Below are 23,480 nucleotides of genomic sequence, written 5' to 3'. Positions count from 1 at the left end.
CCCTGTTTCAGTGGGAGACTCTGAGGATAATCTCGAGGGATGAATGTGGCCTTGTCTTTACAAGTAACTCCATGACTTATCAAACAGCTGGTCCAAAGTGGTCTACTACCAGATTCCCAAACACAGAGGGAGACTGTTTAATTTTGCAACAGTGCAGTGTTGTCAGTGTCCTTCAGGGGCGCTAAACCTAGAAGTTAAATGTCTAGCACCCCTAGTGGCTAAAAGTTACATGGTGCTGCTTAAACCCACTGAGCTATATTATACACTGGAGTGCTAATCGGCCGCTGTTAGAATGAGTCGCTTTGAAGCCACCAGCCGCCATATTGGTACTCCCTATTTTCCCCCAGTAACTAGGGAATATGTGCGCTACAGCATCGAATAACGAGGATTTTCTCATGTTCAGGGGGGACTTAAAACTTTTAAAATGTCAAATGCCATATACTTTTATGTTATGTTCTAAAACTGTTAAGTACTGAGAAAGTCATGTGCTGAAATTTTTTGCATTTTATTTATTTAAAAATATATAAATAACAATATACAAAAACATATATATGTATATACACACACACACACATATATACATATATATATATATATATATATATATATATATATATATATATATATATATATATATATATATATATATATATATAATATGAATAACATGTAAAATATTTCAGCACCTAATTTCCCAGTAGTTGATAGTGTTAGTACATCCACTGACTGTAGAAATACCTGTGAAACATTTTCACACAGCCAGAAAACTGCTTGTTTTCTGGCTTGTTTTTCCCATAGGATTCTGTGAATCCCATAGGATTCTGTGAGAGTAGGGAGTAGCAAGATGGCGGCCAGTGACTTCAGTTTTTCGGCAAAATCAGCACTCCAGCGTATAATATAGCTCAGTGCTTAAACAGCTGTCTTTGCCTTGAATCGCACGTCGATGTCGACGACATATTGGAAGTGGCATAGTGGAGTGATTCAAAGGAGATGCCTCATTCATGTGCTGCATTGAATTGTAAAATACAAATGTTTTCAATAAGTGACCAAAATGAGAGGATTACATAATGAAGCAAACCCACAAAAGGCTTTTTATGCTTTGGATCTACAATTATTTATAGTTTCCTTTTCCACAAAAATTAATACTTCATTTGTTTTACAAAAATATTGCATGCTTAGTTTATTGATGAGGAGGTAAAAAAAAATATTCTGAGTATGTCATAAAAATGTTTTTTGTAGCTTATGGGCACTTTCCACTTGATTTTAGCCCACATGGCAAAACCTTTGTACACCACTGCACTAAGCATACAAATGAGCATATGGCCGGGCACAAGCTGATACTAAATCCATTTTATTCTTACATCCAGATGTACATCAGCATCAACTTCTCCTCAACATGGTCATCATCATCTCTCCACACATTGCCACCATCCTTAGTGCCACACGCAACATTTTCATTTTGACCGCCTCATTTGCTACTTTTTCTTTTCAAACGCTAAAGCTGTGATAAATAAAAATAAAACATTTGGTCCTTAAATATTTATATACATGTATAGTCTAGGCAACATGGTATTAAGGGTCAAGATCGAAATTTCTTGTTGCTACCCACAGAAAACATCAAACATCACTGGAAATGGCGCTGAAACAGTCTCACATGGCAACATAAGGAGGACACCGTCAACTGAACATGACGGCGGCAGCAGCTAGCAAAGTGTTAGGCAAACTGAGAGGAAAAACCGAGAGGGAGTCTGCAAGCGTCAAAGGAGCGGTTAGCAACCAGAGCTGTAAAATCGGATGAAAGGCAGCTAGACAGACAGAAGATGAAAGACAAGGAGGCCGACAGGTGAGGAAGCTACACGACTGGAAGCTGGGTGAAACGAAATCATGTGAGCCACGGTGCACAGCAGAGCAGCGTTGTATGTCACGCACATAGAAAAAGCACAGTTTTACAGAAGCTGTCAGAGTGAACATGTAGAGCTCAGGATCTTGTATTGTTCAAAAACTAAACACCACACACACACCAGGGACAACAAAACTACCAAGGTACTGCTCCTAATTATTCAAATTCATATGAGTATCAACTTTACAGCGTGTTTTATTGTAATTGTTTTTTTTTTATTCTGATATGAAAATCTTACACTTTGGTGAAGAATGGGAAGCAAGAGGGAGTTGGAGCTGGAAACCAGGAAGTGTCTGCTCTATTGCCTGCATTTCGACATCACAGTGACCTTTCATCCCAACATCAATACGATGATTATGTTCTCACGTTTACAATCCTTGCCAAGGTAACTTCTTGTTATCAGTGAGTTGAACTATCAACTAATATTGCTATTATTCTTGATTTTAACCCTCCCGACTAGGCATGGGCTGGTATGAGATTCTCATAGTACTATAACAAAGTAAAAATAGCATGTTTTTGTTGTAGAATAGTATTGATACAAAAAGTTTAAGCAAAATTGCCTAATTGCTTTTATTTAAATCTGAAAAGCATTTGTTTATTCCTACTTTTGTTAAAATAATATAAGATATTGTGTATAGCATTTATATGGTGGTATATTTATTTTTGAAGAACACAAGTAAAGATATTTAAAAACATTACATTATTGGTACTTGTGAAGTAAACCTAAATGAACGGAATATTATATATTCTAGCCATTTTTCTCCATAAACACACAGTTAACCTCAAAATTATATTCCCCTAGCAGATTTAGATTTAAGGTTACTTTCCTTCAACCAAGAAGTTTGTTTTTGATAGGAAACTTGACAAGCATCTTCCAAAAGATTAAAAGACAACTTACAAGGGGTATCATCATTGAAAAATATCAATTTCTGCTTTTATTTACATTTTAACAAAAACGCCATATTGGAAATAATTTATACCCTTCTAAAAAAAATGAATGAAGCAGCCTTTATTGGATTTCCAGCTATCAAACACTTCTTGTGATTGCTGATCAACTTTTTATGTTTCCAGTGGTAAAATTGATTCAACGCTTGCAATGAGCTCAAAGTCTTTTAAGGTTGGAAAGCCTCTTTGCCAACACCCATAATCTTTAACTACCAAGGATTCTGCCTGGGTAGCTACAAAACTTTAACACTACCCCAGTCAGAATAAACATGTTGATAAAATCAAGACATAGCCTCACATCTAAATCTGCCAGGGGTATGAATAATGATGGTCCTGACTGTTTGTATGATACATTAATGATTAAATAATTGGACAATCTGGTTGGCTTTTAGCACATAAACTTGCTGTTATAAAACAGTTACTTCAAGGTGTTGCTTCTTTAATTTCCATGTCATGAATAACAAGACTTTTTCCAAATAGCTGGACTTTTGTCTAAATTGATAAAAAAAAGTGTACGAGACTCCTTTCAGCCAGCTGATCAGTGGTGAGTAGCAACATGTGGGGGAGGGGCATCACTGTGATACCCTTTGTTACCATAGAGTAAATCTCCTGCTGTTTCTGTTGTCTCTCATTAGAAGAACTTCAACCTATAAAAACTGCATGATTAAAACCTCGGGGGACTTTGATACTGGTAACCTGCCCATGCCTACTCCCAACCACTTTGTGTAAATATAGTGCAGCATATATCCACTTCAGCTCACCTGCTTGCTCCAACAATCACAAACACAGATACGCATGGTATACATTTGAATGTTCAGTAGACTCTCTTCTTAGCAAGTAAGACCAACTCGACGTTTCCTTGAAGTCTTTCTCCTCAGTCGATGGCTTGGCTGAGCGCGACGTGAAGACCTGATATTCTAAGACAACATCCTAGAGTAAATTCAACATGTAAGGTCTATCCATGTGAGATCATGGGCTACCTGGTGGCATGGTTGACTCAAGTCTGTACATCCATGACTCTGCTGTTTAGCACTGGCTGCAGCATAAAAAGTCACATGAAATATTTTTCCTCCTCTCACATGTTCGAGGGTAGTTTGTGCCTTAGTCCCTCCGAGTCTGTTCTGGTGACTGCCAGCTGGGGGTCCTTCTTCCCCCCTTTTGGCGAGGTGGAGTTGGCAGAGGTGGGTATGTGCGCTGTCTGGCTGGCTGCAGTGGTGGAAGTTTCTTGATGAGATGTTGTGGTGGTAGATGACGTGGTAGAAGTATTTGAGGAGCTCTGGACAGAACATGGGGTTGCTGAGGATGATGCTGTTGAAGGGGTGGTGTGGCTCGAGCTTGACGTGGGACTGCGAGAAAGGATAGGAGATGTTTGCTTTACAGGATGAACCGAGAAAGTGACTTTTGTTGGAGGTGTTAAGGTTGGTGTTGAAGATTGGACGGGGTTAGGGGAGGCCTGTTTTGGGGTCTTGGTTGAGGCAGAACCCCTGGGTGAGCCAGAGACAGAGGGTTGCAGGCAAGGTGCGGTGCTCTGAGATTTACTAAAGGAGGGTCCAGAAGACGATGGGGAAGATGTAGGAGTTAATGTTTTGGTAGGAGTAGAGGGTCGGGTGCGGGTTGTCTGAGTGGGAGTTGGTATTGGTGACACAGTTGGCGTGAGGGTAGGGCTATGGCCAGACAGCGGAGAGGCAGAAGGGGGTGTGTTGGAGGCTTTGCCTCTGGGGCTCTGGGGATGTGGTGGAGAAGAGGAGAGCACAGAGGATGGGGGAGATGAGGATGTAAGTGAAGATCTGGGCCCGTAAGGTTGAGACAGAGGAACCGGCGTAGAGACAGCCGATGAAGGAGGTGTGGAGGACGGAGAGGGAGAGGAGGAGCGGGGGGAAGGTGTAGGAACCGGTTTGGGACGGGGTGTGGAGAATGGACTTGCTGAGGGTGGGGAGGAGCAGCAGGACAATGTCGAAGGGATGGGCTTTGGACGAGGTGTCTGGGTAAGTATAGGCATAGGAGATGAAGGTGCAGGTGACGGGGTGGCGGAGGAGAGGGAGGTCTGCTTTGGAGGGGAAGAAGATGGCAATAAAGGTGTAGAGGGGATGTGTGCAGCTATGGGTGTGGGTACGGAGGCATTGTTTGCAGGGATTGCCTGTGGCATGGCTGGCTGAATAGGAGCTGTGGCCTGTACTTTTGCAGTCAATGGTATGTTTGTCACCAGCTGTAGTGGAGGATTATTGGTCAGCATGCCTGCACTGCCACCTCTTGCCAACTGTCCTGCCAGGAAAGGTGTCGCCAACAAATTCCCACCAGAGGCCTTCCGATGGAGAGGAGGATGAGGCTGGACAGCGGCCCAGGAGCGGTGAGGAAGAGTGGGTTGTGAGGCTGACAGTAATCTGGCCTCCTGGGTTAGTCTCCCCAATGCTGGCAGACCCTGATAGCTGTTTACCCCATGACGTAGAAGAGCCTCTTTGGCTCCCTGTTGACAGCTGATTCCATCTGATGGGCCACTGAAAGGGGCAGGTGGGTTGGTGGGTGGTACCTTGTGCAGTGGTGAACCTGGGCCTGGTGTCACAAGTGACCCCGCTGTCATTGAGGGGTGATCTGCCTGAAAACGGGGGCCATAGATAACAGTCCGCCCTTGCTGGACAGAAGTTGGTACAGAAGAAGCGGGTGGTGTTTTAGCAACTGGAGGAGATGTTACCCCACCGGGGGGTCCCATAGTTGAGGGTGAGAGTGGAAATCCTCTTGGGGACAAACCACTCATTCCTCCCATTGTCATCATCCCAATAAGAGAGCTGACAGAAGGGCGAAGGGGCTGCAGCACAGGAGCACGGGGTTGAGAAAGAGGAAAGGTGGACGATGGAGAAGGAGAAATCATCGGAGAGGGCAGAAAGAAACCCCCTCCGAGAGCGTGCTGCTGCAGCTGCTGGAGCTGCTGCTGTTGCTGCTGCTGCATAAGAGCGATGGCTACATTGCTGGTCGCAGCTGCCGTCTGCAGGGGAGCATGGACCAGTGGTGCCCAGATGACGGGGCGGGGACGAGGGGACACCGTGCCATTCCCTCCGATCATTCCGCTTCTTTCTGCTGCAGCTGCCGCGATGGTGTCCTGCATGGCTGGCATGCTGTCATGCTTCACAATCTGTTGCACCAGTATGCTGTCACAGGAGCCCAGACCACTCGCTGCAAGGCCAGCTCCGGGAGCACCTCCACCCCGGCCTCCACCACGTCCAATACTGCCCCCAATAGAACCGCCTTGGGATGACTTTCGCAGGAGCATGGAGTTCTTCCTGCCTGTAGAGGAGTAAAAGAATAAAATTCACAGATTCAGTTTGTTTTTCCTCTCTTTATTGTAAGAGGAGAGAACAAGTAACATTTGTTGCCACGCAACAAATGTTGAGACCGTAGGCTAGCCTTGCATGTAACTGGTATTCTAAGTGTTGCAAGGTATAAAATCTCCATTTTCACCAACACAGTCAATATATTTTTAAAGGGGAAAATGTGTTTTATGGGAAATAAAGTTTAGGTTTAAACCTCAAGAATGTTCTGATCTTCATGATTTCACAAATTGCCTAAAATTATGATTCAAAATATTCACTTTTCACTCCATCTGATGACAATCTTGAAGAAGAGGCCGGGGGAATTCAAGAAGCCGGGTAAATCATTTCTTTATTTGTAATAGTCATGACTAACTGGGAAATCGCAAAAAGCTGCACATTAAATATTTGGAAAAATCCAGAAATTACCAATACGGTCCAAACGGTCAACAGCGACAGTTTCAAAGGCTCGCCGCATCATCGGGTGTTCTTCCAGAACCTCGTTAAAGCTGTCCACACTGAGAGAGTACAAACGGCAATATGTGTCTGCGCGGACGCTGGCTGTTCTTCGTCCACGAGTAAGCAAGCAGATCTCTGAGGAAGAAAGTAACGCAAGCATCAAAGTGGATTCAGGAGACAGCTGAAATAATAACATTTCATGTCGTACGAGACGTTTTGGCTCACGAAAAAACAGAAACGTTCTCACCCCCAAAGTAGGACCCATCACTGAGTTTGGTTTCCTTGTTGCCTCTGGTCAGCACACTGACTCGTCCGTGCTGGATGAAGTACATCTTACGCCCCATCGTTCCTTCACGTATGATGAAGTCTGATGGCTGGAACACCTCGAACCGGAGCTTGGTCAACACAGCTGTCACAAAGTTGGGATCAGCGTTGGCAAACAGCGGCATGTTTGCCACCAGGCTCCGGCAATTGAAGCTGACTATGTCCTAAATAGAAATAAGGAGGACAAAATAAAAGTCAACACAATGTGCTGGAGGTCAGGAACAAGCAAAGTGGGCGTTTATGAATTCATCACCTCTTTCAGTGGCTCACTGAGCTCTCCCAGAATGTTCTCCTCATCGAACATTTTACCCTGGAAGCGATGCTCGTAATACTCGTGGATCTTTTGTCGCAGATCGGCAGGAAGCTTGTGGAAGGACATGTACTGCTCCACTTGCTTGTACTGCAATAACAAAAGCACATAAAACATCCACTTTGAGAGATAATTTTCCTTATATTTTCTCTGATGCAGTTTGTCCATAGGTCCAACAAAAGTCCATTATATGGCCTCTCTAATTTAACAACAAAGCACCACACCTTGGCATTGTGAGTTCATTGCTTTACGTGAAGTTCAGGGGCAGAACACAAAGGTTATAGATGAAATTGCAGAATCTCATAATTAGAGGCTAAAAGAAGAAGATTTACAGGAAGACTCTGTTTTTGTAAACTGATAAAGCCAAACTGTAATGCTCAGACGGTACATTAGGAAAATAAAACAGGAGCTGGGAACAATAGATAGTGAAAGAAAAAAAATTACAGAAAGGATTAGTACTTGTTAAACCTAGTTGAAAAGTAACTGAGATGGCACTGACTAAATTTGGCATTACCCAACAGAATTAAATCTGAAACACTTTTGAATAGTGTTCTACATAATGTGGAAAGTACAAATAAACCATAACTGAATAAAACAGAGTTGAACAAATCCGAAGAATGGATTACAAAGATGGGGTACCATAAAAAAGGATTTAAAAGGAGAAGAGATGTAGACCAGTTATGCTGCTGTCACAGTGATTCTTAGCTTGCCATGTTGGTGTATGTTGGCCAGTCTAAAAATGTGTTTAATTTTGGAGAAATTACTTGCTATACATCATCTTCCTGTCACATACAAGACGTATGTGTGTTGTTTATATGCATTTAAGGTGTAAAATCTACAGTGTACACTAGAAAGAGTATTTTGTTGCTTGTTTGATGTCACAGAATCCTATTTCTGTTTGTCTGATCTGATCGCCTGACCATCTTAGGCTGAAAGTTTAATGCTCTTTTTTAAAGTCTCTGAGTGTCCTCAAGAGGTTAAATAATACTTATTCAGCATATAATTAACAGATTAACCGTCTAAGTTACCATAATAACTTAATTTAGCTAAAACTTTGATTAGTTTGGAGCAGGGACCAACCTTTTTGAAACTACTTGATTGGTACTGTGTCCTACGTGTCATATGAAGTAATATGAATATGTCTTTAATGCTTTTGTCATTTCTAAATCTATCTAAACACAGGTATGATAAAAAGGAAGAGCAGCTAAATAAAATAGCAATTTACATACAGCTCACTGAAGGGTTGTGCTATTTTTTTAACAAGCTTGTGGGTACCACATATGGTCCTGGGAGGTTACTTGGTGCCCACTGACACCATGTTTGTGACCCCTGGCTTAGAGGGAGGAGGAATGCATTTCTAAGCCAATGGTAACCGTTTATATCATTATTGCTGCTGCACAGAAGTAGAAATTGTCATTTATTCATTTAGGAAGCATAGAAAAAGTCATATTTTTGCCTATTTTTATTATGACTGTTCTTGTGTACTTTTGTATTGTCCATCCCTGGATCCTCATCTGTGTTACCTGTTTAGTCTTCTGTTCGAGGTTTAGGTTAATTATATTCTGATGCAGTTTCTGTTACTTTTTGTTCTGTTCCTTCTTACTGTAGTAAGATTATTCCCCATGCCTGGCTCTTTATCTTGTTCCCTGTTAGATTCTGTTCATTCCCAGCACCTGCCAGTTCCTTTCTCCTCCTTTCCTGCAGCCTGGTTGTATCACTCAGTTAACCCGTGCCTTATCACCCACCTATTGTTTCTCTCCATATCTTCCCTTTTAAGTTCAGTCACTCAGTGTCACACATTGTCAGGTCCTCTGTCCTCATCCTTCCATGCTACCCTGTTCTGGTTATATCCCTGTGTTACTGCTTCTGTTATCCTGTAAGCCTGTTGCCTTTAATACATTATCACTTTACTCAGCATGCGACTCCTGAGCTTTGGTCTGCATCCTGGTCTGTCCACCACAACCCGGACATATTAAGGGTATTATCAACAAAATACAACATAAAATTTGCCAGATTCAAAAAAGCACATCATGGGTAATTGAGTTTAAGACATATTAAAGCACCACTTGCATTGCAAGCAAGGAAATAAAATAACATTGTTACTGGTCTGCAACAGCTTTTTATTGAAGCCTAATCAGTCTGAATTTGCTAGTTTTTGGCCATCTGTCTAAATAATTTATAGCCAACTGTGAAATTTAGACAGAAGTAAGTAGATTATGAATTTACTTAGTTTACATTCACAAATTTTAAAACAATTACATTCTAAAAGCAGTATATTTCCAGAAATTATCAGACTACAAGTTTTCCCTGAGGTATAAAAAAACTACATGGATATGCTGCTTTTTACAGTAAATGTAATCATTAAAGAGAAATACTAAGAGAATAAAAATAAAAAGAGTTTTTAGAAAAAGATTTATACTAATTTTTTTGTTAAAAATGGTTCTTCTAACAGACAGGAAACAGAAAAGCAGCCAAAAATAATAATGTTTAAATAAGTAAAATTTTGAAAAAGGCAAACTTTCATATCATTGACTTTTTCCAATTTAAAGAATTTAATAGATTTTTGAAGCACAAAATTAGCTAAATCTAACTTCCTCACCATCAGGGTCAGGGTTAGGTAAATAAAACAACAGAGGACAGCCTTTTCAGAGTCAGTTACAGACAAACCGATTGAGCAGATCATGCCAAATATGTTCAATGAATATTTAAAGAGGTGTGTAGCGGCAGACGGATGACAGTCATGTTTCACCTTCTCCTGATACTGTCGCCGTGACGAGTCCAGCGACTGTATGAGGGCGGTGGCGTGGCCGATAAACATGGCGTAGCAGGTGGCACCGACGATCATACTGAGCATGGTGAGCCACACATCAGTCATCCCCTCAGGAGCCTGGGCGCCATACCCGATACACAACATGTGGCTCATGGCTTTGAACAGAGCGTAGGAGTATTGCACACCCCATGTGTCGTTCTGTGATGAAGGGAGACACACAAAGACAACAACAAGTTTATCACATTATAGAATCCGTACAGTAAAACCCTTTCAATTTGGTCCCGATTCAGAAGAATCTCTTTTCTTTTCACCTCAGAAAACCTGGCAGAGACCATAACAGTAGTAAAGCCAATAAAAAATCCCTTCTCTGATTAACAAAGAAGGAAAATGAAGCAGCTGCACGACATGTAATCCTCAGGGACATAAAAATGGACTACAAAGAGTTGCTTCTACACGTGTGTGTGTGCGCCTCCTGTGTCAGTCCAATTATAAAGCGACGTTAATGGTCCAGAGGATGTGTGGACTTTCTCTGGGGAGAATCCTAACATCAGTCTGCTTAGCAACCTTTACTCATGGCAACCACTGAGACATGAGTCAGCTGTTCACACAATCACGAATCGACTGCAGCAAGCCTGCACGCCTGTGGCTTTCCGATGTTTGTGTGCACCGACGCATCTACCTGATCTCTGCTGAGATTTTTTTTTTAATTAAACAGTCCTTCTTGTTTTCTTTTCTGTCTTTCTAAAGATTATAGTCGATCTTATTCCAGCAGGATGTGCTGCTGCATGAGCCAATTAGCGGAGATAAAGAGGAAACTGTGCCATATCTGATAAAGAGCTGCACTGTATACACACCAGCTCCTCTGCTTTCATCTCAAACAAATATTTTGCACACTGATCAAACACGCTCCGAAGCAGTACACATGTGAATGTATTCATGCTGAAGTTTTCCACATTTTGTCACTTTGCAGCCAAAAAGACATTTCAGTGTGCAAGAACAACACAAAATAGTGCATAAAAGTCAAGTGGGAATTAAATGATGCATGGTTCTCAATTAAAAATCTAAAAGTGTGACATACATTTTATCAATGTGATGCCCCTAAAGGAAAATCATTACAACCAATTGTCTTCAGAAGTCACCTAGGTAGTAAATAGAGTTAGACAGCACTTCCTCGAAGACCTACGAGGGTTGTTAGAGAACATTAAAAAACAAACACCATCATGAAGACTTGGGAACACAACAGAGAGATACATGTGAGGATGTTTTTCCTCAGATTTAGGTTACAATATCCCGTGCTTTTGAATATCTCAAAGAGCACTGTTCAGGGCAAGTAGGGCACAACTGCAAACCCTTCAAGACACGGTTGTCCACCTAAACTGACAGGATGGGCAAAGACAGCATAATCAGAGAAACAGCCGAGAGGTTCACCGTAACAACGATGCTGCAGAGGTCCACAACTCAGGTGGCAGAATATGTTGAGTGGATAATTACTGATTATGCTCTCCAAAAATCTGGCTTGTAAAGAAAAGTGGCAAGGAATAAAGCATCATTAAAGAAAAGCCATGACAGGTCCTGTTTTCAGTTTGGGATGCAGCCAAAATGGTGGCTGAAGTTTCCTCCCTGCAGGACGACAACCCTAAACATCCATCCATCCATTTTCAAACACCACTATCCCTTGTGGGGTACCGAGGGGTGCTGGTGCCCATCTCCTAAACATACAGGCAAAGCTATAATGGAACAGTTTAGATCAAAGCATGACCATGCTCATCTAGGAAGAGTGAATGGTACAAGTCTGTGACTCGATGTGTTTCCTTAGATTGAAAACTTTTCATCCAAGCAGTCTGGATGATTGACTTTAGAAAGTGCCTTGAGATGACATGTGTTGTGAATTTGTGCTATATACATTCATTAAATTGAATTATTAGAATGGCCTCTGCAAAGTCCAAAATTGAAAATTGATGTTTGCACATGTTCTCAATCAAATCTGACTGAGCTGGTACTATCTAGCAAAATTTCAGTCTGTAGATGTGCAAAGTTGGTAAAATATACCCCAAAACTTGCAGGTGTAGTTACAGTAAAGTATTGACTCAAGGGGACTGAATACAAATGCTTTATATTCTCATTTTTTTATCATGGTAGTAAACATATTTTAATCTATGATTTTTCTTCTAATTCACAAGTATTGCATTAGCTTGTGTTGTTCTGTCACATATAATCCTACAAGGTTGCAGGTTCAGGCTCTGTAGCTCTTTGTGTCATTCATTGAGTTCGACCTGGACCTCCATGTTTTTTTTCTCATGAAGTTAACCAGGTTAATCTGCCGGGCATAAGACCTGGGTGGAGACTCACCACCATCAGGTTCTTGGAAACCCAGCAGTCAGAAGGGAAGTCCTGTAGCATGGGGACCAGGAACTGGAGACAGCCGTCCCAGTGGCACAAAAGCAGCATCATACCAATCAGGTTTACAATCCTTACCATGGCGCTGGCAAGATCATAGGTCATGTGAAAGATCTGGGAGAACAATTAAGAATAGGATGGATTAACAGCTTGCCATAATAATAATTTCCAACATATATCCAGGTTAAAATAAACACACAACATGCCACAATTATCAAATCAAGCTTTCATAAGAAGTTAATTGGGCCTAAAGCATCTTTACCTGGTCTGCCACTCACCTCCTCCCACTGGTGGATGTAGCGGATGAGCCTGGAAAGGCGCAGCAGCCGGAGCAGGCTGAGGATTTTGGTGAAGCGGACTATACGCAGCGCCCGAGCCGTCCTGTAGACTTCCGAGTCCAGACTGTCCACCATCAGGAAGATGTAGTCCACAGGGATGGATGACAGAAAGTCCACCAGGAACCAGGTCTTCAGATATTTCTGCCGGATTGCCCTGCGTTAGAGGAAGATGGGAGGCAAGGGTAGCTTTGTGGAACCTGAGCAAAGCGGTGCTGAATCGCCTTTACCCTCACGCATACAAACGAGTTTGAACAGATTAAGGAGGTTTGGTCTACTGGTATTCTATTTAACAAACAGAAAAAATGTGCTCCCACTGACCTTGGGTCAAGCAGTATCTCTGTGCTGTCCTCCTTCATGATGCCGGTCCTGAAGTTTAGAACCAGATCAACCATGAAGAGAGTGTCGGAGACCACGTTAAAGATGATCCATGAAGCCGTGTTCTCGTCCCGAAAGAACGTGATGCCCACGGGCAGGATGATTAGGTTACCCATCATCAACAGTAGCATCAACAGGTCCCAGTAAAACCTGCAATGGAAACCCACAAACGTAAACATAAAGATGAAGGACATGAAAACTTTCCTAATGGTATTTCCTTCGCTGACAGGATGGTGCCCTCTTGGCCCTATATCAACCAGCTGAAGCAGGTTTCATAGTATAAACTGTGCTTATTGATTGCGTAGCTACTGCATGGTGAAAAAGCTCTTTAATTACTCCGTATGCATTTATAATTTTTCTTTTATGGACTGGTGATGTTTGCAGTATCTTATTACAATTATTATGACAGTCATTCATAATGTGATCTGGGAAGGATGTCGCAGCTTAGCTGAGCTCGCTCTAGCCTGAGGCTGAAAACCCTGTGGGAGTTGCTAATTGTTGAGGACGTCACTATTGTGAGTGATACAAGCTCATGTCAACAAACAGCTGAAACCAGACATCTGTACAAAAACGACAGAAAAAAAACTCTTTTCCTCACTGTCTATGTTTGGTAAACGCAAGATTTTTCTAGACATTTATTTTCTTTACTTTATTAAAATTTCTTCTGTAGGCCATTTGGTAAGATTGCCTTTATGTTGTATGAGCAGAAGCAAATATTATGTATCCTACAAGCTTTTTACAGTGGTTTGCTGGAGAATTTGCCCATTCCTCCAGACAGAACAGGTGAAACTCAGTCAGGTTTGTGGACCTCCTCAGTCCCACACACTTTTTCACCTCTGCTCACAAATTCTCTGTGGGACCGAGATCAGGGCCGTGTGATGGCTGCTCAAAAATAAATGTGACTTTACTGTTCGTAAGCCAGCCCCCATTCACTGCAGGCAAATGTGACCCAAATCAGATTTTTTTTTTTTGGGGGGGGGGGGGGGGTCAGATTTAAACCGCTTTTATATTTGGTGCTGAATGCGACTCGTATCTGATCTCGCTCTGTCTCACTCTGTGAGACAATCTGCACCGACAGCACAGTGAAAAATCAGTAGGATTTAGTTCAATGGTACCTAGACTGAATATTTCGGTCAATGTTTTAACATAAATATAAAATAAAACAGTTGAAATGAAACTGTATTGAAGCTTGTGTGCTGTTTTGTAACCTGCTGGGACTTGGATATTTTTAGTAATACCTCTGCTTTTCCTGCATTCACATGTCAGAAGGGCTGCTTGCAGGCAATCGTTTAGATTTTATTCACACATTCTGGCTAAACAAATCCACAGGCTGGTTAATTACAGTAGTAAAATACATACAACGTATTTATCTACTAGATGATAATAAAACCTATCACAGCTACATTGTCATTGGCATTAATGATGTTACAATCTGATGAGGATGGATAGGATCAAGAGGGACAGCTAGAGAGGCGAGGTAGAAGGATGCTGAGGCAGGAACTGCCAGGTAGGAGACCTAGAGGAAGACTAAAGAGGAGGTTTATGGATGGAGAGAAAGAAGACATGAAGGTAGTTGGTGTGAGAGAAGAAAATGCAGAAGACAGTCAGATGGAGACAGACGACTCACTGTGGCGACCCCTGAAAGGGAAAAGTCAAAAGAAGACGATATATGACGTTAAAATGTGCTGACAGCGCAACTTACATAAACACACAGGGAGACCATCTGAATCAAAATTCCTCTACATGAAAAAAACAAACCATTATACATTTAGAGAGCTACTTTTTTCTTTAACTTAGAAATATATATGTATAGCATTAGAGCAGAGGACGGTGTGTCGTCATTCAAGGCAGACGGCTGACAAAAAGATTTTATTGAGATTATTTGCCAATGGAATGAGTATTTCTACCCCTAAAATAAGATAATTAGATATACTGCACTTGAAATAAGATGATAGAGATGAATGTTTCCTATTTTACGTGCATAAATCTTATTCCATTGGCAAATAATCTAATTTACCTGCTCAAATCAAGGGCAAATACACTCATCTCATGAAAATTGTACTTATTTTTAGTTCTATTTTTGCAGTGCACGACACAAACCCACAATAATGCACATGTAAATATCTGCATTGTTCTTCCTCTGCTAATAGTTGCATTATTTTTACCTGTATATTTTATCAGCTCTATGTTTGTATATGTGTAACACCTTATCACCAAAGCAAATTCCTCATACATGTAAAATACTACTTGGCAATAAAGCTCATTCTGATTCTGGTGACTTATACCATTAATTTGTTCTTCAGTTTTCCCCATTGAGTGAATGAATGCTCTGCTGAATGTGTGGACACCCTAAACCAGCTGCTGAGAGAGGAAAGCAGACCTGGTCAACACAAACACATGATTTCTGTCATGATTTGGGTTTTTATTATTTGCTTATGTTCTGTTTGGTCTTTATGGTGAGTTTGGTTCTGGATTAGTTTAAGTTCTGTTTTGGTTTAGTGAATCTTTTATGTAATCAATTCTGTCACCAGTCTAAGTTCAGTTCACCTGCCAGCATTCTTTTGTCTTCCTGTCACTCCCCTTCACCAGTCACCATCCAATCGGCTTCAGTTTACTCCCAATCACTTCCCTGTTCCCGATTAGCTCCACCCATGTCAGTAATTAGTTTCACTCCATTCACCTGATCACTCCCTTAGTTATACCTGCCTCTGCCCCCTGCAATCTGCCACATCATTGTTTGTTTTTTGGTGCCAAATGGTGAGTCTAGTCCAGCTTTCTTTGCCTGTTTATCTGACCCTGTTTGTCTCTGGATTTCTAAGTTAGCCTGTCCCCTGTTTTTGTTAATAGTTTTGTCAGTGACTGCTTTTTGTTATTTTTGGGTTATTGGATGCAGTCTTCCCGTTTTTGTCTTGATCCCCGTTTTGGCTTTGCTTTTTGTAAATAAATGTTCTTTCACCTAACCTCTGCTTGTCTGGTTGAATACTGGGTCCACCTGTCTCTGTTTCGTGACAATTATTTTGAGTGTTGCGTCACCCCAAGACCTGTAAATCTAGAGGAACACTAAAATGTTGGGCTTTCTAAAAATAGTCTCTAAATGTAGCATGAACAAATTAAAGAGCAGTGGACCTAGAACTCGCCTTTGAGGAATCCCACAGGTGACATGAGCTGAAAGGAGAACTATTATCCTCACTGAACCGAGAAACTCCCGTTAGTAATGCTGAATCTGAACCGAGACAATGCTTTGATGACTGCAGCTCTAGTCGGGATAACAGCGGGTCATGGTGTAAGGAAAGATGGAGTGAGGCCATTTAAAAAAAACTCAAAATAGCTGTTTCAGTGCTGTGGTCAGATTTATAAAACACTCACTCACTATTTAAAATAACCTGGACACTCTGATTCTCTTAAAAAGGAAAGTATAAGTAATGTTTAAAGTCTCAGAGACATTTTTGTAGGCATTGTAGATGTGGGAATTTCCTGGGAATTTCCTAAAAACAATTGTTTCTTTTCTTTCCTTTAAAAAAAAACAACAACCAAGATTTCTAGTTTGAGATTATGGTCTTGCTATATTGTAGAGGATGCTTGCTTATTGTGATTTTTTTTTAAAAAAAACGTTTTTTTAATCTTTAACAACAAAAGAGACCTGTACTAAATTGGAAAGTAAAATGGGACAAAATGTGAGGATCAAAATGAAGGAAAATGATCGGTGATCCTGGGAAGTCTCATCAGTCTGCATTTCATGCTCGAGAACATTTTTTTAGTGACGTATTTTAGCTCTCTGTTATAAATTCAGCAAATAAATCACATCTTTCGAGTGTCAAAAGTGATTAAAGTATGAAAGAGGAGCCGATACAATCATCTGGAGATGGACCTTGTCATCTCCCGGTCTCCCTTTCTTCTAATCCCTTCATCCATCACTTTGACTCGCTTCTTCTCAAACGCTGTATCGTTTCTCCCTGAAAAAAAAAAAATGCTCTGGAGCTCTGCGGTCGATTGATATTGAGCCTTAATTCAGTCTAATAACCTCATGGTGCGAGGCTACCACCAAGACTGATGAAGCTTAAGCATGCATGAGTCATCTTTCTGCCTCTACTCACACTCTCCATTCAGAGTTTGTCATTTATACTGACAGATGCATCACTTCATAATCACTGGCATAAACACAGGGGTTATTCACAGCAACACAAACAAGCCTTTCTGTAGCAACGATGGAGCTGTATTCCTGACCCCAAGTTCACACCTCGTTAACTTTGATCAAAGCTAAATAAATCTGTGAAACACGTCATGTACTGGTTGTTCCCGAATACCATTTTGTTTCACGGACTAATAATAAACTGCACGTTTTCAGAATTTATTTAAGTGGATAATGCTTGAACATATTAAGTCATCCTAACATGTCTTCTTGAATGTTTTTTTTCCCACATTTTAATGCAAACAACTGGTTAGAGGAACATTGTAATGCACATTATCTGTTGCAGCTTTGCAACAGTGGCAGGTAATTGCAGTGTATTTACAGCAGCAAGAAAACAGTCCTTAATAAGATCCAGCTGCGCTACTACGTCTACTTGAGATCAGTGGTCGTTCTCTCACAAGGATGATGAATGCCAGCCTGCAAAAAATGTATTTTGTTCAATTTAACTTATCAGAAACCATTAAAGAGGTGTTATAAAAATTATTTCAATGGATGGATGTATTGATTGATTGATTGATTGATTGATTGATTGGCAAGCAAACCCCATTGTCTAAGCATGTAAATTGATTCAGGGCACGACTAAAAGCTAATCTTTTGATGGTAAATGTGAAGCTGCCAGGCAATCAAGACTAAAGAAAGAAGGTGAAGTGTCTTGCCCAAGGACACAATGACTAAGACTACGTTACATTTATGGTCTCCTGGAAAGTGTGCAATCATCTAGTGTTGGTTGGCCTTGCTGGCTCATTAAAGGATTGAAGTGAATCTTTTCTGTTCAATAAATTAACATTGTTAGTGAGCCTTTAGTTATAATTTTATGTATACAAATTAAACTACATTTAGCTTATATAAAATGGAATTTATAGTGTGTTTGTATAAGCTAATGTATCTGTTTCATTTAAAATCAGGTTGTATGCATAATAAAAAATAGTTGCTGCTAATAGGTGCTGGGTTTCTGGTTTCAGGAGACTTAACATGCCAGAGACGCCCCTGGAACCTTTAACTTTTAACTAAAATTTATTTTATTCTGCTTTAGCTGTTTATGGCCTGTACATTTTTTTCCAACCTTATTGCAATATAAATATAAAAGACAGGTAAACAATTTGCACTTACCACTGTTTGATGCTTATTAATGCTAATCTTTGCTTCAGTATTGCAAAGCTCCGCATATAAAATATAAAGTGAAATCGCACAGATTCCCAAACAAAAATATTAAAATAAAAGCTTGTAAATTTCCGTTTAGCAAAAAAAAACATTGTTCTATTATCATTGTCTGTAGTACAAACTAAAAAACCTGCACAGATATTTCTGATCTCCACACTGACCACTTTTTATGGCTTGAGTGTTCGACGCGAGCGAGCAAGCTCGCACGTGTCTGTGCCTCTGTGTAGTGTTCACTTGAACTACACAGAGGAAATAGGAATTGCAAATGCAATCAAAGCCGGTCTCCGTTGCCTCATCAGCATTCCCTACTCTGAACGTGAACAGGTGCTGGACGACCACTGACCTGCATCTACCTGCTCAGCTGTTGTCAGACTGAACACTAATTTTATGGTTATTGAGGCCAGGTGTCTCCTGAGTGCCCTGTGATTGGCTCCCTGCTTGCAGCTGTCCAGATGTCACTACCACCCCATCACTCTGCAAGAGGAGTGACAAATAAGCCCGACGATTATCTGTATAATGTCTGTGCATTAATGTGAGTTAATTCTCATTCACTTGAGATATTCTTATAAGTGAAGCAGGAGGAGTTTGTCTCTTTATATCACACTCTGGCGAGAGAGGAGCTTATCAGCAGACTAATGATACTCTCAAACGCACACACTTTACTACACATGTCCTGACAGACACCCGTGCACAAGGACGATACGGATTTGGCCGTTTTAGACTTAATTTTCTCCCCTTGCATAAATCTTCTTCAGGTGTCGCTCCAGACTGCAGGTACTTAAGATATACGAGTGAATTATGCATAATGCATTACCCAGCTTGCATAATTTACAACAACAAGCATAAATCAGGAATCCTAAACGGTCGTCCTGCAACAGGACTATCAGCACCTTTAGGTGTATGATGAGCACGTCCACACCCCTTTATCTCACCCCTGCTTCATTCCCCACCAGCCTCATTCGTCATTTCACCTGAGACGACGGCCCCCTTTTTCACAGCATGGGGCGATCATCGCATTGACACACAATACGGAAAAATTGTGTGTGCCTGATGATTGAAAGTGGGGCAGGAGCCTTGGGCATCAAGTTATCCATTGTTGCAGCAGTCTGTCTGGAGATTAAGAAAAATGGCGCTCCCTCTGCCGTCCACCCCGCACAGTTCTTGATTTTATAGGGAGAACTCCCCCCAAAAACGAGCCTGGATTAACGCCGGCAATGAATATCTACCTTTTGTGTGCAGGATAGACTGTCTATGTTTCACACAAATTGTTTCTGACACTTGCCTGAATTAGAAAATTGGATGGTCACAGAAGCAACCGAATCGGGTTATTTAGTTCAATTTCAAAATGAGTCTGCCATTTGCATAAGACCAAAAATATGTCATGCAGTGAGTGGTTGTTTAGCGCCTGAGCAGCAGCAGTTCTTGGATGATTAGTGTCCTGGGAAAGCCTCTCCCTCTGCTCCAAGCACAACCCGAGTCACGGCCACTCCCACAGACAGACCTCTAAAAAAAAAAAACTAACTGAATGAACAAGTCTGTATGGCTTAGATTGGGGATTGGCTATTTTTCCTCCTTGTCCTGCCTGGACATTTATTTGTTTTGGTGCAAATGAAGATAACTTTTTTTATTTGGCCATCTGCCCTGGCAATAAAGTCGTATGACCTTTTTCAAAGAGCATAACTGCTCATAAGTAAGAATTAATTTATATGAAAGTAGAAAATTACCTGCAGGGGGCACTGTGCTTAGTTTACAATGAAAACCTATTTACATTTTTACACACTGTTGTCTAAAAATCTCTGCAAAACTTGTTCTATCCAGTTCCATTTGCCTGATTTTTCACCCGCTCTATGATTTTACTCTGTTGAAATTTTCTTTCCTGTAATCACAAGGCTGGAAGACTCACCTATTTTGACCGATGTAGTATTTATTGCATTGTCTTTAATAGCCTCTCATTTATTCTCGCCACACTCTCTCCTCTATCCGTCCTCTGCTTCCGTTGTCTTCCTGAGGTTGTCTTATTTGTGATTTCTATCTTGTGCTTCCCTCTTCTCAGGAGTCCTTATATTTTAAGTGCCCTTTCTAAAAGGAACCACAATTTCTACTCCTCTGGTCTGTGTCTACTCAAAAAGAAACTGACTTTAATGTGCTACAGGTGCCCTTTGTTTCACCATCCAGACTCGGTTACCAGTAGCATGCTAAGTGTGTCTGTGTGGCTCCAAACCTGAAGTCACTGTAGGGGTGTATGATCCAGGCTCCTGCCGATTTGAGTCTCTCTTGCTCCAGGGCAACAGCTTTGTGGGACCCGAACATACGGAGACTGAACTTGTTGACTCCTGGCTGAAGCATGGCACCGAACTGTCTTTGGATGAAGGTGCTCTGGTTAGAGTTGCTGTAGTCCTCGCCGTCGAGGCCCATGCCGAACCCGCCGAGCCCGGACTGGCACGCCATGTCCGGGGTCCCCGCCGCAGTGGTGTTGCAGGCCGTGGTGGTCGTCTCCGCACCAGTGGCCACCACCATGACGCCGGTCCCGGTGGAGGAAGTGGAGGCTAGGGTGGCACGGGATGTTGCGAAGCCCACCGAGCGTGGAGCAGGATGTGTAGAGCTGGAGGAGGATGCTGCTGCTGCTGGTGCCATGGGTAGGGTCCCTGGGGTGGTCGGGGTGCCCGCTGCACGAAAGGAAAGGCTATCCCTGGGGGAAGAGCTCATGATGGAGGGGCGGCGGCCGCGTCCACCCATGGTAGAGCTGTCTGCGCAGAAGGATCCCCTTTCTCCCTCCAACGAGGCCTGGGACAGCCGGTAGCCCGGGGAGGGCAGGCTTCCTTTACTGCGCCGCTTTGCTTCTCCATCACTTCGCCTGGGCAGGGTGTCAGCCCCAGATCCCCCAGTGCTACCAGGGGTGCCCACACTTCCTGCCACTCCATCCATCCCCACTCAGGGGAAAGGGGGAGGGGGGGGTACTAAAACCTGTAGGCTGTGATCCCCTGTCTAGATGATTCTACATAGGTAGAAGGTGTCTCTGTCAGTTTTCTAAAACGAAAGGCGATGGGAAAAGAGTAGTCTCTGCCCGCGATCATTCTCCTGGAGCTGTCACCTCACACTCCCGCCCACTCTCCGGTATTGTGGCCATCCTTACCTCTGTGCCCTTTGAAATGGCCCCACGCGGATGAATGAATTCTTCCCTCTGCCCACTGTCACGGCAGCAGCTTCATTCTCACCCTCCCCACTTCAGTTGTCTCGTTTGTCCTCACAGATGTTTCTCCATCATTCCTCCTTCCTTGTCCTTGAAAGGTTGCTCTCCGCCCGCGGCCCTCCCTCTCCTCTCCACAGCCGCCCTCAACGCTCCAGCGCCGGTCATATTGGCACCGGCTTCCCGAGCCGCTGTAGATAAGAACCCAGGTCGCTCATTGGCCGTCGGTGTCGCCTATATCTCCAGACTGCTCATCCAATTTAGCCTTTTTTTTTCTCTCCCCTCCAACACACATGTCATTACGTAAGGGATGTTGGGGTCGGAACATCCATCCGAGGATAAATGACAAGGACACGCACACCTTCAGTCACAGCAAAGGGACCATTATTGCACATAAAGTATCGACCAATATAGGCGCTCACGGTCCGACGCGCACCGATCCATCCTGACACCGCGTCCACCAACACGCACACGGAAAATAAGGGGCGGTCAGGGGGGGGAGGCGCACAGAAGTCAAATCAGCCCCCCGAAAAAGCGCACGCTTTCACGGAGTACACGACACGAAGTCATTGTCATTATCTCTGAGGAGAAATGATGATGGAAGGCGCGCTGGGGAAAAAAAGGGGGCCACCCGTGACCGAAGCGCAGAAGGAGCGGAGATTGTTCAACTTGGTCTGGGGTTCGCGTTATTTCAGGCTTGTAGAAGCCGCTTCAGTTCCCGCCAGCACTTCACCCGACTTTCAATGACATCGTGTCCAGAAAACAGGCGGCGTCCTTTTTTTCCGAGAACAGATAAAAGCATGGATCACGCTGGAAAAAAAGGGGGGAAAGCTGCTTTGTCCTCGCAACTCCACAGAATCAAGAGTCTCCGCCACAATTATTGATAAAAACTACTTGTTGAGCGTCTGAAGGTCCTTCGCGGAGCCGCTAAGCACACTTCTCTCACTCCGACAGCCTGCGCGTCCACACAGGCGCGCTGGAATCAGCGCTAGATAAATGCATCTGCATAAAAAGGTCCGGATCCAGTCGTCCTGTTACCATGGCACCCGCATCCCCATCATCCGTCCGCCCAAGGCCGCGTCCCCGGCTGGCGCGAGACGCACGCATGTCTCGCAGGTACGAGTCGCGCGTCATCCCTTCTAGACAATGCAGCGGGGGAGCGGCTGATGCGGAGAGCTATGATGAAACTTAGGTTAGAGCTGGAAAAAAAAAAGAAAAAGAAAAGGGAGAGCCTTGAGGGCGAGGAGGGGTTACAGGCAACTCCTGGTGGAGCCAGATATCGACATGAACTGTGCGTGCACACGTTTCAGTGTGCCAGACATTAAATCAGACTATACTTCTCCTGTTTTGCTAGAATTACTTTGTTTGCTAAAGAGTAGAATGATGATTTTTTTTTTAGTTTTTAAAAAAAAATTCAGGAGTACATCGTATTTTATTTTAATTTTATTGAATGTTTTTTGTTTTTAACTTTTATAAATACCAGATTATACCCACTTCAAAGAAGCGAGGCGCTGATTAAAGTTATAGGAGTACAGTACAATCTGTCCCTGTGTTTATTAGGGTGTGACCTCAGCACCATGTGACCCGAGGGCAGCAGCTCAGGTTCTGAAGAGGTCCTTCAGGGAAGGTATATAGAGGATGGCTGAGGATCTTCTGGGTGGTGTTGATGGGCCTCTGCAGTACCTTCTCATGTGCCATGGTGGAGCTTGTGAACTATGCAGAAATGTAATAAATCAGCAGCAGTAGAAGACAGCCAGAAGCTCCTGCCTTAGGCTGAGCCTTCAGAGGATCCTCAGAAGGTGGAGACGTTGCTGAGCCTTCAT

General features: G+C 42.7%; 1 protein-coding gene across 1 annotated transcript; it reads right to left on the bottom strand.

Annotated features, from left to right (window-relative positions):
* Nucleotides 1-1,335: 1,335 nt before the first annotated feature.
* LOC105928494 (potassium/sodium hyperpolarization-activated cyclic nucleotide-gated channel 1) lies at nucleotides 1,336-22,808 on the bottom strand. Its single transcript, XM_012865777.3, has 9 exons — nucleotides 20,692-22,808; nucleotides 13,064-13,270; nucleotides 12,686-12,899; nucleotides 12,360-12,521; nucleotides 9,990-10,208; nucleotides 7,184-7,330; nucleotides 6,854-7,094; nucleotides 6,577-6,741; nucleotides 1,336-6,124 (listed from the first exon to the last, which is right to left on the bottom strand). The coding sequence occupies exons 1-9, from the start codon at nucleotides 21,393-21,395 to the stop codon at nucleotides 3,921-3,923; spliced, it is 4,263 nt and encodes a 1,420-aa protein (XP_012721231.2). The 5' UTR covers nucleotides 21,396-22,808; the 3' UTR covers nucleotides 1,336-3,920.
* Between the last annotated feature and the right edge of the window lie 672 nt (nucleotides 22,809-23,480).

Source organism: Fundulus heteroclitus, chromosome 3 (genome assembly GCF_011125445.2).
Source record: "Fundulus heteroclitus isolate FHET01 chromosome 3, MU-UCD_Fhet_4.1, whole genome shotgun sequence".
NCBI lineage: Eukaryota > Metazoa > Chordata > Actinopteri > Cyprinodontiformes > Fundulidae > Fundulus > Fundulus heteroclitus.
Note: the sequence above shows the minus strand (reverse complement) of the source record. Positions and strands in the feature narration are given on the sequence as shown.

Excerpts from the sequence above, each read along its gene's own strand:
- LOC105928494 (XM_012865777.3), bottom strand. The coding sequence starts at position 21,395 with ATGGATGGAGTGGCAGGAAGTGTGGGCACCCCTGGTAGCACTGGGGGA. Across the intron at positions 7,331-9,989 it reads GGCGACAGTATCAGGAGAAG|TACAAGCAAGTGGAGCAGTA; the intron begins GTGAAACATGAC and ends TTGTTATTGCAG. Across the intron at positions 7,095-7,183 it reads TCAGTGAGCCACTGAAAGAG|GACATAGTCAGCTTCAATTG; the intron begins GTGATGAATTCA and ends ATTTCTATTTAG.